We start from the raw sequence: 13,777 nt of genomic DNA on the forward strand, positions 1-13,777 counted from the left end.
GAATATAAAAACGCAGTTGAAGGCTTTATTAAATGTCACTAGATTTCAGTTAAACCTTCAGGTTTTTTTCTTCTCTATAGGAACATATTTCTATCTATTATAATTCTGTTGTAGAAAACAAAAATATTTTCATGAGACAAAGTAATCTGTAGCTCTAGTTTGTTACAATCAGAGGACAGCCCAAGGTGTCTTATCTTAACAGAAACTGAAATACTAAATTCTGCCCCTTTTTTGGCCACAGACTTTTAGCGAGTGACGTAGCATGAGAGATTAACACAAAATACGGGTTTTTGAATAATTTTAAAAGGACAGATGAATGTTTTGACAAGATTTTATTGTGAAACATTGGATTTAGAAAAGGTACAAAATGTCAACGGTCAGATGTGTGCCAGTACAGTATTTCAATAATCTATACATGTGGACAGCTGAACAGCTTCACTGCAGAACGCGGAGTTGGACAAACTATTTAAAAGGGGGCCGCAATATTCACAGGCTTAAAATACATAAATAACTTGAGCCAAAACGACCATCACTGGTCAATGCTAATCAACATCTGGAAACAGGCTAAAAAGCACAATACAGTACAACAATCTCCTCGCAGATCCACGTTTAAAGAACATCAGTTTATTATGTCAATAATCTACAGCTCCAGGACATGATTCTCAGGACTGGGATTCAGTTGGCTAGTTAACAACTTTAAAAAATTAATGTTAAAAATGCGATTGTGTAAGAAAACCCACAGGTATTTAATTAGAACTAAAGATCATGAAGCCCCTAAAAATTCTTCTGACTGGGATTTATAATTAGTTACTTCTAATACAGAACTTCTGCTTGTTTCTTTAAAATGTCCTGACTGCAGCTTGAACTGATATCATTAAGTAATCTTAATTCAAACATTTCATTTTGCTATGCATTTCTGTATTTTAAAACCCATTTCATTGAATATGGGTCACCATCAAACTGGAAAAAAATTTACCCATATACTAATTCTGAATTAATGAAAGTCGTAAATTTGTATACTAAAAAAATTAACAACAACCCCAAAGATAGCAGCATTCTCTACCCTAGTTTAGTATGTTTAAAGAGGACCTTTTATAAACATACAAAGTTGATTTTAGGGTATAAAAATACACATATACTATATGAAACAAGATAGCTTAAGTTTTTAATATTTTTCAGTAGTCTGTCACTGCTGTATCTCATCTGAACTATTGAGAAGGTGTTCATAGTTCAGTACCTGGGTGAACAGCCAAGGGTCTATAGACTTTTGTTCTTTAATTAAAAATCTGTAGTTGTTTCTACACAATTAAGCTTGCCGAAATATCAACAACTACCCTGTTATCAGTCAGTATCCAGAGCTGACTTAAACCTTTACCCGTGTAAGTCTACTTCCCTTTATGCTGATTCATAACTTACCTTCCTGAATAGATACCTTGGGGCATACTAAATGATTGTTTAATCGAAATTTCTGAATATGACTCATGTCCACTAGGAGCAGAGCTAAACTTAAACTGATGTAATTTAGAATGAAAATCCACCCAAAACATTAAAATCCACCCTTTGACACCACATCCATTTCCTTAATTAATTTCAAGACCATTAGTTTTGGCTACTCTTTTCTCATTGTGTATCTTCAGTGGGGGATGTGCATCTTGCAATTCATTAAGAGGAATCACCATAAATTACAACCAAGTACATCAAATCAGACAATAGGGAATAAACGCATTTAAAACTTTGAGTGTGTACCACTAGCTAAGGCTGTAACATTGGGAGTACAATGTCTGCTATGGAATTAAAATTAGTGCTGTGCCAAATGGGAAAAATGTATAAACAAACCACAAAACTCCAGTGTGGCAAAAAAACATTTTGCTTTTTGTTCAGGAAGTGTTTGGCATGAGCAGCACTAACAAAATCCTACGCCTCACAGACACAAGCTACAAAGGTTATCTAAAGCCAATATTCACTGTCCATCAATCAGCTAGCTAGCTCTTAATGCTGCCTCGAGCACTGCACTAGCCACTTTGATCTTTGATTCAGATTCCTCTGTACACACATTTATATTTACATAAAACATTTATTAAACATGATTTTAAAACATAAAAACCTTATGTACAAAATACCAACATTCCTATAAATAAACAGTTGGAGAAAGGCACTTGCAAGAAAAGTCTACAGTAAATCTTACAAAAACCACACTGCCTCTGTTACTGTACAATAGATAATCTTTCAGTCAGTCCCTATCACAAGAATGTAAAACACTAATTACTTGTTATAACTAAGAATATAACCGTTACAGTCGTATTTACACATACATATATGCCTCTTTTTAGTTCCACTTGAGAGCACCATGATTTCCATTCCAAATTTATATTTTCATACAAAGTAAAGGAACAGTTGCCAGAAAACAGTGTTCAGTGTCACTGCAGATTCATAAACTTTTGGCTGACATCAGTGTAGTTTAAAAGACTCAGTTGCTACTTTGTAAAAAGTACACCTAGTTTGTTATTGCATGTTGTCCTTTCAGAGAGAACACTGCTAATGTTCTCTATGCAATTGTTTAATACTATTGCTGGCAAAAGGTTTCCAATATCAAAAAAATAAAAACATTCTTCAAGCCAGTTGAAGTATTTCATCTGAACAGTAACTAAAAAAAGCTGCATATTAATTATAAAAACATGTAGGAAACATGCCAACTAATCTGGTGTGCAAAAATATTTTTTCCACTACACAGGATTTTAAGGGCTTCACAGAATTACTCAAATGTACGTTGAGTAGCAAACCCCACAAATAATCAGTTCCTCAAGGAGATGTGAGGATACTCCCACTTTTATCAAACTTTTTACCCTTTGACAATGCTGCGACCTGTTTGAGCAGTTCTCTGTTTTTGGCCTGCAATACAGATTAAAAAAGTATGAGTTACTGAAATAGTAGTGTCATGCACTTTGCATTTATGAACAAACTCTCAAAATGTACATGCTAAGAACATTCAGAGAAGGTAATGATCACTTTTCAAAGACTTGTATATGCTTTTTGACATGTATATTCTGTCTTCAACAGAGAAAGTAACCACATTCCCCATATTGCAAAATTTAGTATATCCACTATTGCTAGTGGATATACTAGTGTCTGTTCAGTCTGTGATTTATAAGGCAACTAACTCAGGTTTTCTTCCTGATAAAGCATGCTTTAACAAGAGACATCTAGCTGTCAATGTGTTAATGCTGAGTCCTTACATCAAATCCATAGCCCAATGACAACTGATAAATTGTCAGAGAACAGACACAAAAAATAAACTTGGAGAAAGCATGTGAGGTAAGGCTTTACCTTTTAAAGTTAAAAGAGTGAGTTTAACTCATGGAGACTGACTGTTGACTGCGGAACTGCTGTACAATGCATGCAAAGTTAAACATGGCAATGACCACTCATGAACTTGGTACTACTGTATTGGAGTCAACAACACTGAGCGAACAAGCTGAGTGAACAGCCTGAATGTATGATTCCATCTGAAGTATTTCCCAAGTATTGATAGGCAATTACGCACCTGCAACTGTTCCACAGTTTCCTTGTGAGCTTTCTCCATACTGTTCATCTTTGTCCTCAAGTTAGACTCTTGGTACTGGAAGTCTGCCTTCAATTCTGTCAACTGCAAAACACAGATCCTATGAAGACTCCTTGAAAACTGCAACAGGACACGTCTTCTAGTCAATACGTGAAATCTTTAGGGAAACCTCAGGAATCTCAGGAAACACTATTTATTTATTATTGCTCTATTGACAGCTCAGCACTTGAGAAACAGTTTGAAAAGTCTGTACACCTATTTTATATGCAGAAAGCCAACGTCATCATATAACCATACTGTTTGCTCAGAATTTTGCATAAAAAAGGCTAAACATCAACAAAAAAAAAAAAATCAAATACAAGACTGGTGATTTATAATCCTTGCTGTTCTTTCAGTTGTGAGATGCTTATCACAATCTTCAGTAACACCTCTCAGTTATATGGTGTGGTAACACGAAAAATCTTCCCTACAAAGACAACAAAAAAGATTGTTTTGTGTCCTTTTATGCTACATTTTGTCCTAAGCAAAAGGATAAATATACAATGTACATATTCCTGTATTAGGAAATGAAGCCTCTTTGCTAGCAAAGATGCCTACCACAACAAACCAGAGCAGACCCTCCTAAAGTGACTACCAAGACTGCTATTGCCAACTTTACTATGTGTCAAATCACATGTAGTGAAACAGGTATTGCTCAGAAGAACAGTCAAACAGATGGTCAAGTGCAGGTATGCTGATACAATGGCACATAACTCACTGAACACACACCATTGCTCAAAGCATGCACTTACGGCTGTTGGAGACTGCAGCGCATCCAGTACAAACCCACACACCTCACACTAAACATAAAAAAAGCTAGTGCTAGTGTTGCACCACAGGGAAGTATGCAACTAGATGAGCAAACACACAGCCTGTGAACATTCAGCAAACAGTGGTCCTCTCCTAATAATGAAGTCTCAGGGCCTCATGGTAATGTTGTGGTTTCTCACTACCGTTCAGTGCAGAAAGACAAACAAGGCTAGTACCGCAAACAATACACACTGATAATGACACGGCTGATACCCTGACACATAACAGAAAGTGATGAATGAATATTATCTGCAAAGCTGGTGTACTGAGCTGTTTTTGTTGCCATGTTATAGAGGTCAGAAGTTTTACTTTTGGAGCATTCAAAGCTGTTCAAATGTTGTCCCTTCATACATCTAGAGACACGACCTTAACAGGAATCTCCCACAGGTATGGCTCAGGCTTTTCACCCAGTACATGTCTTCAGATTTACTATCTCACAGTAAAAAAAAAAAATCTGCAGTATGTTCATTTGTTGCAATTTTTCCAGCTATGCAAACATTGTATAATGTGTTCAGCTTTTCTCCTCCCTGCAGCAGCTGAAAAACTGACATTCTGAAAGTGTGGACTTCATGCCTGAAGGAGACTAACATCAAAGAACTCTGAAGTCAAATAAATAGTTTTAGCAGTGGGGATATTAAAATCATTAGATACTCTCCCTATAGAAACAGCACAAAACAAGTCACTGCAGTGGTTATTCAGAAGTAGGCGACATTTCCTTACCTACCACTTTTGTTAGCCTTGCTCAGTAGATTAAAAATAAAAAGAGCTAAGTGAATTTTCTACTGACTCACGATCTTCTCCTGACTTTATAAGGGAGATCAGGGCCTAATGTCTGTGCTTTGGAGAAAATACATAAAGAGAATCCATGACAGACTGTTCAGCTCTTTCACACTGAACACTTAAAGGCTTGAAATAGCAAGTACTTCCAACACTAGGTATATTTTACCAGTGACATAAATGAAAATAGGTTCAATATCCTTTACAAAACACACCTATGTGCAGAAATGAAGATACAGAACTATGGTTCAAAAGTGGAAGCATTTTCCTGTCAGTATGATTGAGTCTTTCTTAACCATCAATGTTTGGTAGGCTACCATGCATTCACAATCAAAATTTTACTTGAAAATATAATAAATCTGTTTGGAATACAATTCCATAACCTACTCAGTCCTGAACAGACATTCTAGAGCCACTGTTATAGTGTCCTAAAAGCATCTAGTTATTCAGACGGCAGAGAAATAAAGTCTAGGTAATGCAAAGCAAGTATGTGTTTGCAGTTATTTCTCTTTTCTTGTTAGTCATTAGTTTGTTTGAAGGGTGAATCTTCTCTAAGAGTTTTGCTGCAGCCACTTGGGCCTGACAATTTCACTTAACTTTTGTTGACAGCCATTTAATCCACGATTTTTTTGCAGTCTCTGACTACCCACAAAGACTTGACAACCTACAGTACACGTGCTACTGATCCTATAAAAACAAACCACTTCATTTTCATACACTACCCATGTAAATTTGGACATTGACTTATTATGGCTAGAGTTGCTTTAGTTTAAAACGAAATAAAAACTATGCTAAACTCAGAATGGTTACTACTCTTTGTCATGACTCAGTTAAGAGCATATAAAACATGCAAACCACTGTCTGGCATTTTATCCATGACCTGTGGCATGCCGCCTGAGTAACAGGCTAACTTCTTCATGGCTGAAGTGAGGTAAGATGAATTACTCTTTGACTTAGAGACAAAATACATTCATGATACAAAAGTCCAAAACTTTTCCTTTAAATGGTAATATCTGATTAGCTGCTATATAAAACAACTGTATCTGACTTTTGTTTTATCTTATTGTCTTGACATTTTTAGGAGACTACAAAACAGAAACAAAATTATGAAGTACTTATTGAACAGCTGTAATTTTTACCTTTTTATCTTTCTCTAAAATAGTCTGATCTCTTTGCTGCAGAAGACGTTTAAGTGACATTACTTCTTCTTTCAGCTGACTTATGAGGACAAAGTTGTCAGTTCCTCCACTGTCTGCAGACTGATTTATAGAGCTACTAAAAATGTAAAACAGTAGTTATTTACAACATCAAAAGAAAAAAGCAAAACACTTAAAAAAAAAAAATTTCAAATTGTATCATTAATAATTCCATAAACATCCTTAAGGACTAATGCAAAAAAAGTATGTACCTGACAGAAATGGATGCAACTGGCAAATTACCTTACTAATGGCACACATTACATACACCTGCAGAAATATAATTCAGTATTAGCTTTGAGGGGGATAAATACCTTTTGACTGAAGCAGACACTTTTAACTTTTATTCTGACCATTGGCCAGAATCGGAATAAAGATTCAGTCTCCCACACTAAGGTTCTAAAGAACTCTCTAGATACTGGATTAGCTTAAAGCAGCAGGTTCTACCCTGCATCTAACTGACAAAACAATTCCCAGTGTGAGGGAACACCACTGTGTTGATAACTGTTACCTTGTACACAAGCTTTGTTTAATTTTGCACCAAACAGCTTAAAAGCAGGAAAATAGTGCTAGTTTTCTGCTAATAAAGTAACTTAATTGACTGACAGCACTCAGATACCACCCAACAATCCATCTGACAGGACACAAGTTTCACATCCCTCATTCCTCAGACAAACAAACAAAAAAAAAAGGCAACTTGTCACAGATCAGTGCTCTGTTTGGTTGAAATGGCTCAGCTTTACAAAAATATAACTTTACCTATCTCCATTTGATGGCTTGGATTCCAGTTTGGGTTTTTTCTTTGGAGTTTCATTCTGAATAGCTGCAGAGGATTTATGGCTGAAATCAAACAAAATGTAAACCTAAAGCCTCATACTATGTAACTCTCTAATATCACCATTTGGTACATGGAAAAAAAAACTAACTCATGCTCCTAGGTGGAATGCTAGAGACTAGCCGAAATGTAAGAAAAAAGAAATTCTTTAAATGAAAACTGCAAGATAAATTAAAAGAAAATTAATAAATAATATAATATTTACCTCTGTTTCCATAGTCCCTGATCTTGTTCTGGACTCAGATTGCTGATTCTGAAATATGTGAAATGTACTTGGTAACTGACCAAATATGCCATTATTTGTAAATTTATGTGAATGGTATCTGTACTTGAGAAAAATCCTCCCACCCTTTTTTTTTCCTAATACAGTGAGTATTTATGAATTTTCAGTTGGACAAGTTCCTGATCATGCTTTGCTATGTCAGGATGCTATAAATCATCATAAATCATAAGCAGCTATGCTGTTGCAAGTCACAAGGGATAGAGTTCAAGACTGATGGCTAAACCTTTTTGCTGATACCTCCCAATTTTTGTGAACTTTGTCTTGTTAAACCTGCACTCAGCAAGCTGGTCTAAAGCATCTCTCCTGGGATTCCCATACTGCCATATGAACACGGCCTGAAGCGGTGTTCATTTGGTGCCATATGAGTAAGGTGAAGTTTTGGATCCCTGAAAATAACTGCTTCTCAGGTGTAACCATTTGTTTTCAATCATTGCAAAAGCAACTAATAAAGGATACTGATATAGGAAGGGTAGAATATAAAAGATTGCACTGAGTGAAATAGTTAAAAGAATCTGTATTTATACCTCACTGTCTCTATTGTCTGATCTTAACAGTAACTGAAATGGACAGGGAAAAAGAGTCATATTAATTGGACCAGAAGCAATGGACCCATGGCAGCCTACAGAAGAAAAAGGTGGGAAACCAGGAACATTGTGATCTGTATAGATATGCTTACTGTTGTAACTCTTGAATATATCAGAAGCTCTATTCTGTAGTAAAGAGCTAACTTTTTTAAATTTAATCCTTACTGTACCTGTGCCAAATGCATTAAATTACATTTAACTTTCTCTAACTCCATTTTCAGCAGAGATTTGAAAGAACAGGAACAGTACAATAACTCTATGCATGACAAGAATAATTTTCTTATTCGAATTCCTAAAACCCCAAATCTTATTTTTCTCTCTTTAAAAGTGAAAGTATGGGCCTTTCTCTTTTATGCATTGCCAATACCATTTCATCTTAATTTGCTTGTATCTTTCAGTCACACTTAGGCAAGTTTCAGACAAGCTGAAAAATTACAAGCACTAGAAATGTGAAGTTTAGAAGGAAAGTGTCTGTGTGTCTGGCATCAGGGTCATTACCATTGCAGACATAGTATTTGCTATTTATTATAGAAATATTTATTTTATATATTTTATAAATATTTATTATATAAATACTATTTAGTATTTACACAAAAACCAAGTAGTTCTGAAGTTATGCTGCCACAAATCTATCAATGAAAATAAGAATCATGACTACTATTACAGCAGCACAAAATCCCAAATGAATTCTGGGGTTTATGACTAATTAAATTGGGTATGTACATTAAGGTTGGTACGCTGTTTATGCCATGGCCAGAGATGATGTGTTGAGAAAAGTTGCAGAAGATGGGACAAAACTATGTGAAATGCTATCAGAGTGACAGTAACTGAACTGACAGCCTTATGTCCCTATGTCTCTATCACAGCCACTCACAAACTGCCTGTTCCAGCAAGACTTGATTACAAAAGCTAGCAAAGAGGTATGAACTGGTCCTAGACTGAAGGTAATCTCATACTGCTGCTTCTGCTTCTCCTCTTAATTTTCAGTATTTGTACATGAATCAGGGTGAAGTAAGTCAGGGTGAGGATTCTCACTGCTAATACACACCTTTTAACCCACGGCAAATGCATGTAAAATAGCAGGTACCACAAAGCAGTTACTGCCTAGAAACCCAAATACAAGTTTACCCTCAAGTAACTTGTTTCTGTAGCCATTCCATAAGCCCTTTTCGTAGACTTGCTACCAATTTTAACATCAACTACTCTGACAATCACCAAGAATTTCCTTTTTTTTAATGAACCACCTTCATTCAAACTCCAAGAATCCAAGGATTTTGACAGACCATGAAGAACAATGATATACTACTGCTTTTGACACCATGTTTTAAATAGCTTTCCTTACTTATCTCCATATAAACAGAACACAGAAGATGAAGAGCTACCAACACATATTTCAATTTTTGAAATACTTACTTATGATGGCTGCTGCTGTGACGATGATGATGGTGGTGATGGTGGTGGTGTTTTGAATGATGCTGGTCTTTCTCAGTAAGAGATGAGGATGAAGAGTTAGAATGTGAAGATCCCAGGCTCTTCCTCTGTTCTTTTGTCTTCTGTAGCACTCTCTTGTACGACAGCGTGCAGAGCCAACACAACAACTTTCCATCAACCTTTTCGGAAATAATTCACATTTTATTTCCAAGTACACTTGCACTAGAAGATGTAGTTGATATTTGCAAGGAAATTTTGTTTCACTTCATCCATTATCTTTGGGAAAAAAAGACATCTTTTGTATGAAACATCACTACTGTAGCTCCAGTGCATGCAAGTTTCTTTTAGTAACCTGAATCTTATTCCACTTGTCATTTAAACTTGTGCTAGAAAGAGCCTAGCAATTGTTGGACCTGCTCTACATCGCAGAAGTAACAATAACTTTTTAAAAGGACGAGTCTTTTTTAGTTTAAACACCACGTGCCCTCTCTCAACCTATCATACTGCAGGCAGAATCAAGATGTCCAGCCAATGTGTTACTTGTACCAAGTAAATTCTTCTGTAAAAACAGCATTATTCTTGGGTTCAGTCAAGAGGCTTTTGAGGTCATTTTCTCAGCACCTTCTGGAATGAGAAAGTGGCACTCAGCAAAGCTATTTAACGAAACAGAACACAAAGGGCTGCTCGGAGCAGTCTACCTCTCTGGTGCTCTACTTAAAGGCAAGGCAGGCAAATAAGAAGAGGTAAAGTGACAGATTCAAGTTATGAACATACATGAGAACCAATGGATGGGAAAACAAAAGTAAAATAAATATCAGAACACGAGGAACTGTTGAGCTGCTTAACTTCTGTTCCACAGCTACAACTGTCTGCTAACACTTATGCCTATTTTTGGAAAGTGTGATTTAATTAAAAGTTAGCTCAGTAGCTGACATAAGAATTGCAAATTACGAAATTTAATTCAAATATTGTAAAGCACAGATCAGCAACTTTAATCTGGTATTTGAGAACTTAAGATACATTTCTGTTAATCTTTCTCTTCTGAAGGAAGAACACTGTCTATTGTCAGCCTAAGCCATGAGAGATGTGGAACAAAGCCTACCTTCCTTCTTCCCTCCTCTTTTCGATCAAAAGCACATTGCTGTTTGCACTGCTCACAGGTCTGAGGCGGGCCATACTTCTTCTCCGAGTTGGTGCAACGCTGGCATTTTGTACCAATAAATGCTGCAATAATGTTACAATACTGACAAGGCTTGGGCTGAAAAATAAAAAAGTTGAACTGAATACATTTGCATTTACTGTAATGAACACAGGTATTTCAACCCACATAATGATGCTTCAAAACTAGTAGGGCTTCATACAACCTATCTTAAGAACCCTTTTCCTACCATTTTTATCTCCAGTACTAAACTTTTCCTCTAAAATGATGCTTCTTCAGTGCTTAAAACCAGCCTGGACTTTCCATGAAAACCCAGGCATAATAAAAGAAACACACACAACCATCTAGCAACTAACCTCTACACCTACTGCTTTTTATTTTTTTAAATGTTATGACATTTTCTCTCAGTTTTACTACGCTACTTAAGAAATTACTTACAAAACTTTAAAAGAAGAGTAACCAAGCGTTTTTTTTTAGACAGGAAGTTTCTGATGGCATCCCTCTCCTTTGCACAGCTCAGGGATTCAATAACCCTACAGTTCTAAGATTAGTATCCTAATCCCTGCAATTCTGCAGGAAACTTAAAAAACAAAACAAACAAAAAAAGCCCCACCACCAAACAAAAACCAAGCTCTGATACTATCAGGTCAGGTTATCAACTTTCATATCATACGCTCAACTAGACTAATACAGTGCTGAAAAATAAAACTGCTGGCAGTTTTCATAGGTTAGAAGTGGCTGATTATATTCAGTGCAGTTCTGTTTTTTTGATGAACTCCTGGTAAAATTGTTGCTGGATTTGTCCTGCAATTCATTTTGCTGCATTTTAAGCTTTTGAAAGCATTTCTTTGTTCAGTTTACATATACACTCAGAAAGTGCCTGACTACATAGCAACAGCTATTACACTTCTCAAAGGAGTTGAATTTCAACTAATATGGTTTATGTCAAGTATAAGGAAGTCATGCCTTTTTGTTCCACAACAAGATTATCTTGATACCTCCTAAAAACTCGTATCTGCAGGGCAACTCAGATACAATGTGTGCATTCATATAATAGAAAAATTCATTTTTCGAACAGAACTGAAGCTGAAATTCAACAGGAAAAAATGCAGAGTAACATGAACGCAGATAATACTCAAAATCTTTTTTACTTATTAGCTTAACATGATTAACATGCATTTCTAAAGACTTACATAATATAAAGTATGTGGTATTACTAGATTTTCACATTTACCACTCACTAAAAAGAGGAAGGGCTAATGGTCTTCCTGCCATGAAGTGTGTGCTTATGAGAATATGCAGGGAATGGCTTAACGTGTGTGATGTGAAATAACATTGCTTTGTTACAAATAGTTATATTGAAATTATTATTAACTGTTAAGCTATATATAACACAAATGGATTTCAATTTGGGAAAAGAAATGGTAACCCACAGAGGAAACCAAGAGATGTCAGTCTTTTCCATCAACTTTCTGAATGGCAATCTCTAGGGTGGGTTTGTTTTTTGTTTTTTTTTTTTTCCCCCTCAAAAGAAAGTAAGAAGATTAGTTGCAAGAGAACTTTGTATTCAGTTTGAAGAACAAATGAGCTCAACTTCAGCATTAAGAACCAAGTAACTACTCACCGTCCCGAACTGCTTCACGTTTTGGGCGCATTTCTTGCATATTGTGTTGGTTTTGCTAAAGAGATAAAATGGCACAACATTGAATTAGGTGATAAACACGCACTTTGACATTCTTCCCCATGCAATTACTGGCAAACAGAATCACAGAAGAGTTGGATTGGAAGGGACCTTTGGAGATCATCCAGTCCAACCCCCCTGCCAAGGCAGAGTCACCTTGAGCAGGTGACACAGGAACGTGTCCAGGTGGACTCTGAATGTCTCCGGAGACAGAGACCCCACCACCTGGCTGGGCAGCCTGATCCAGTGCTCTGCCACCCTCAGTGTGAAGAAGTTCTTCCTCATGTGGAGGTGAAACTTCTCGTGTTTTAGTTTATGGTCATTGCTCCTCGTCCTGTCGCTGGGCACCACCGAAAAGAGCCTGGCACCATCCTCCTGGCACCCGCCCTGGAGACACTTATACAGACTGATGAGATCCTCTCTCACTCCGCTCTTCTCCGGACCAGCCAGGCCCAGCTCCTGCAAGCGCTCTAGCCCCCGAGCAGACGCACGCCGTACCTCTCCTGCTGGAACTCGGAGCGGCAGTAGGTGCACTTCACGATGGGGTGGGCGATGCGGCACTCCTGCGGGGGAAGCGCCGCGTTACTGCCCGGCCGAGCCCCGGCCCGCGCTCCGCCCTCGCCCGCCGCCCCGCCAACAGCCCCGGCCAGGGCCGCCCCGCCGCCGCCGCACCTTGCACAGCTGCTGGCCCTGCGAGAGCTCCTCGAACGGGTACCGCTGGTTGCACTTGGTGCAGGCATAAAGCGCCGGGGCGGCCGCCGCGCCCGCCGCCGCCATCCGGCGGGGCGGACACGGGCGGGCCGAGGGAGGGGAATGGGGAGGTGCCGCCGGGGCGAGGGACGGAGCGGCCGCCGGGGCCGCCGAGGAGGAGGAGCCGCCGCCGCCGCCGCCGTCCCCGTCCCGGTGCCGCTCCCGCCGGTGCCGCCCTGGGCCCCGCGCGCCGCCCGCCCGCGTCCCCCTTGTGTCGGCGGCGGCGGCGGCGTCACCCCGCGCGCGCCCCCCGCCCTTCCCTCCCTCCCTCTCTCCCTCCGCCCCGGGCCCGGGCTCGCGCTGCGCCCGCGCAGCCAATCGCCGCCCCGCGCCAAACCTGCCTTCGAACGCCGCCGCCCAATCGCCGCCCCCGCCGGCCCCGCCGCCGCCAATCCCGCCGCGGGCGCCCTGCCCTGCGCCGGGCGGCGGCGGCGCCCCTGCTCTGCGATTGGCCGAGGCGCGGGGGCTCCCTTTGACAAAGGCCGGCCTCTTCCGCCCTCCTCCCTCCGCGCGTGCCCACGCGCCGCCCCCCCGCCCGCGCGCCTGGCTGCAGGGGCCCGCCCGCCGCTCGCGGCCTCTTCCTCTCGATTGGCTGAGCGGGGCCCCCGCTCTTTTTTTATTGGGTATCTGCCTTGTCTCTCAATTCCGAGCGGACGACGGGGCGGAACTTACC

General features: G+C 39.4%; 1 protein-coding gene across 5 annotated transcripts; it reads right to left on the minus strand.

The window, feature by feature from the left end:
- Positions 1 to 315: 315 nt before the first annotated feature.
- FAM76B (family with sequence similarity 76 member B) lies at positions 316 to 13,177 on the minus strand. 5 transcript variants are annotated; one of them, XM_039563564.1, is made up of 10 exons: positions 13,027 to 13,177; positions 12,853 to 12,917; positions 12,298 to 12,352; positions 10,617 to 10,772; positions 9,497 to 9,693; positions 7,422 to 7,469; positions 7,141 to 7,221; positions 6,325 to 6,457; positions 3,542 to 3,643; positions 316 to 2,889 (listed from the first exon to the last, which is right to left on the minus strand). In XM_039563564.1, exons 1-10 carry the CDS (start codon positions 13,129 to 13,131, stop codon positions 2,800 to 2,802), a joined length of 1,032 nt encoding a protein of 343 aa, XP_039419498.1. In that variant the 5' UTR covers positions 13,132 to 13,177; the 3' UTR covers positions 316 to 2,799. The 5 variants fall into 5 exon arrangements, with proteins under 5 accessions (XP_039419498.1, XP_039419493.1, XP_039419504.1 ...); XM_039563559.1 differs by having other exon boundaries at positions 6,325 to 6,460; XM_039563570.1 differs by lacking the exon at positions 7,422 to 7,469 and having other exon boundaries at positions 6,325 to 6,460.
- Between the last annotated feature and the right edge of the window lie 600 nt (positions 13,178 to 13,777).

This window comes from Corvus cornix, chromosome 1 (assembly GCF_000738735.6).
Source record: "Corvus cornix cornix isolate S_Up_H32 chromosome 1, ASM73873v5, whole genome shotgun sequence".
In the NCBI taxonomy this organism is placed as follows: Eukaryota; Metazoa; Chordata; class Aves; order Passeriformes; family Corvidae; genus Corvus; species Corvus cornix.